This window comes from Prunus persica, chromosome G6 (assembly GCF_000346465.2).
Source record: "Prunus persica cultivar Lovell chromosome G6, Prunus_persica_NCBIv2, whole genome shotgun sequence".
Lineage (NCBI taxonomy): Eukaryota > Viridiplantae > Streptophyta > Magnoliopsida > Rosales > Rosaceae > Prunus > Prunus persica.
In genome coordinates, this window is record NC_034014.1 from 4,421,552 (window position 1) to 4,424,105 (window position 2,554).

Here is a 2,554-nt window from a genome sequence, read left to right on the forward strand (position 1 = left end):
CCAAACCCAAAAGCACCCTTATTAACCCTAAAACACAAGATTGCGCGGGATAATTGTTGTAAAGGAAGAAAGTTGGGAAATAGCCCTAAATGCCACCATTTTTATAATTGTAACTGAAAATACCACTCTTTTTTAAAAAATTTGGAACTATGACCTATGAATATATTTTTATTGTGCCCTTATTGCACACATATCACTTTTGCTCAAATTTTATTCTCTCTCTTCTCTCGGCTCTCTCTCTTCTCTCGGCTCTGTTTCTCTTCAGTCTCCCGTGGCCGTTCAGCTCGCAATCTCTCGTCCCTCAGCTCCGACTCTCTCTTCTCTCTTCCTCTCCCAGCGACATGTACTGTTCATCGGCATTTTCTTACACTTTAAAGGTTTCTCCGAAGTTGGTTTAGGGTTTATGCATTTCTCTGAAATTGGTTGAGGGGTTTGTTCGAAATTGGTTGAAGGTTTAGGGATTTCGCTGAAATTAGTTTAGGGGTTTGTTCGAAATTGGTTGAAGGTTTAGGGGTTTCTCTGAAATTGGTTTAGGGGTTTCAACGAAATTAGTTTTGGGGTTTATCTGAAATGATCTTAGTTTGATGATTCCTTGTTTCAAACAGTGAATGGGTTTGTTCTTTGTGGACTGATGCTTGCACTGCTGTTATGTTGCTGTTGCTATTGCTGTCGTATTGTGTTTTTTTGCTAGTGTATTGCTAATGTAGTGATGTTGTGTTGGCATTTTAGTGGTGTTGGATTTTTAGTTTTATTATGGTTTTATTATAGTTTTTGTAGCAGTTATTGATTAGTATTTGGTGGCTTAGTATGAGTCTTTATGACCATTGCATTTAACCTTCTTACAAGTCTAATTGGTATCTATTTTGTTTGTTGAAGATGATATCAAAAGTGCAAGACAATTAACCTGTGTATATCATTTTGAACTTGTAAACTCCCAACCATATCATACTTTTTGTTTGAGAATAATGCTTGTTAATTCGACATATTTTTTTATAACTCTGTTTACTAAGTTTAGGGCTTGCATATTGGATATGGATGAGTTTTCTTTAGAACCATATGTGGTGTAATATGAGTTCTTTAAAAGTTTGCTGTTTTGTGCTTGATCATTGTGTGCTTAAAAGAAAGCGGGAAATGAGTGAAGATGGGAACCTACCACCAGCAGGTGTGGTTTAGAGAAATGGGGACATTGATTTTGCTATAAGCTAACTGTTTAAGCTTTTGCTTTTCTTGTTTGTGTATGGATACTTAGAGAACTCTGTTTCTGAGGAGAACTTATAATTTTGTAATTGTACATGTCTTACAAACATTTTATACAGTTTTGATGTTTTATTTATGAATTTATCTTTGATATTTTGTTAAGAAAAAACTGAAGGGATGGTGCCAATTTCTTTCATTTTCTTACATTTGAAAGGAGGGCCATAGTAGAGTCAGTATTGTGGTTGCCACTAATTCATAGGATGTTCCATTACATTATACCTTGAAGTGAATCAATTGTTTCCCGATGTCTTGTTGTTTTTTAAAACTCTTTCTAGTCAGATAGATTTGTATCGTTAGTGTTGAATTGTTCTCAATTAGGCTTGTGCTACCGCACAATCCCATTCTAGCTGAAGCTGTCTCATGATTACATGGTGTGATTATATAGTGTGTTGAGATGTGTGTTTAGATATTAGGGTTATGCAGGAGTGGTAGAGTACTGGGTGTCTTGAAACTTGGCTTTGAGCCATTAAATGAGGAGGTCAGTTGTAAATAGCTGGGGTTTTGTTTATGATATGTATTTGTTGTTTTTTTTTTCACTTCATATCCTATAATAGGCTGTTGATAAGTGGTGATTGTTTATTGCTTGTTATTGTCTAGATTGCAACCGACTGAAAGTTTGTTTATAATATTGGCATGCAGGGAAATATGGTTGATCAAGTGAAGTTGATGATTGCAGAGGAACAAAAGTTCCAAGGGAAAGCATTGTCGCTATCCCATACGAAGACCGCAATCACTACGATGAAGGAGAAATTCACTGAACAGCAGCTGCAAATGTTTGAACAAAGTTGTTTTGGTCATCTCCTACGGATTGAGGACCTCAAGTGGACTTCTCCAATTGTCCACGGCTTGCTGCTCAGGAAAGCTGATCCCAAGACAGTTTCCCAACTGAACGGGATCAAATTCATTGTTGGCAATAAGGTCATCCAATTCACGGCGCAGCAATTTTGCATCGTGACAAGGCTAAGGTTTGGAAACCTTCCCTTTATTCTGATTCCCACTAATGAGAACTGCTCATTGAAACGGAAGTACTTTGCCAACGATAAAACTGTGAACCTGTTGGAATTAGAAAAGGCCTTCCTCAAATGCGATGATGAGGACGATGTATTGAAGCTCGGATTCATATACTTTGCTGTGTTTGTGCTATTGGGCAGTGAAAAACATGTCCACATTGACATGCGATATTTGAAGTTGGCGGAAGACCTTGAAGAGTTTGGGAAGTATCCATGGGGTGCTGTGTGTTATGCGAAGACAAATGCGTCACTGCTGAGGGCACTTTCTGCAGATTACCAGCGAGTGA

General features: G+C 37.7%; 1 protein-coding gene across 1 annotated transcript; it reads left to right on the forward strand.

The window, feature by feature from the left end:
• On the forward strand, positions 1,903-2,554 carry LOC109949476. The gene is made up of 2 exons (XM_020565138.1): positions 1,903-2,490; positions 2,540-2,554. Exons 1-2 carry the CDS (start codon positions 1,903-1,905, stop codon positions 2,552-2,554), a joined length of 603 nt encoding a protein of 200 aa, XP_020420727.1.

Excerpts from the sequence above, each read along its gene's own strand:
- LOC109949476 (XM_020565138.1), top strand. The coding sequence starts at position 1,903 with ATGGTTGATCAAGTGAAGTTGATGATTGCAGAGGAACAAAAGTTCCAA.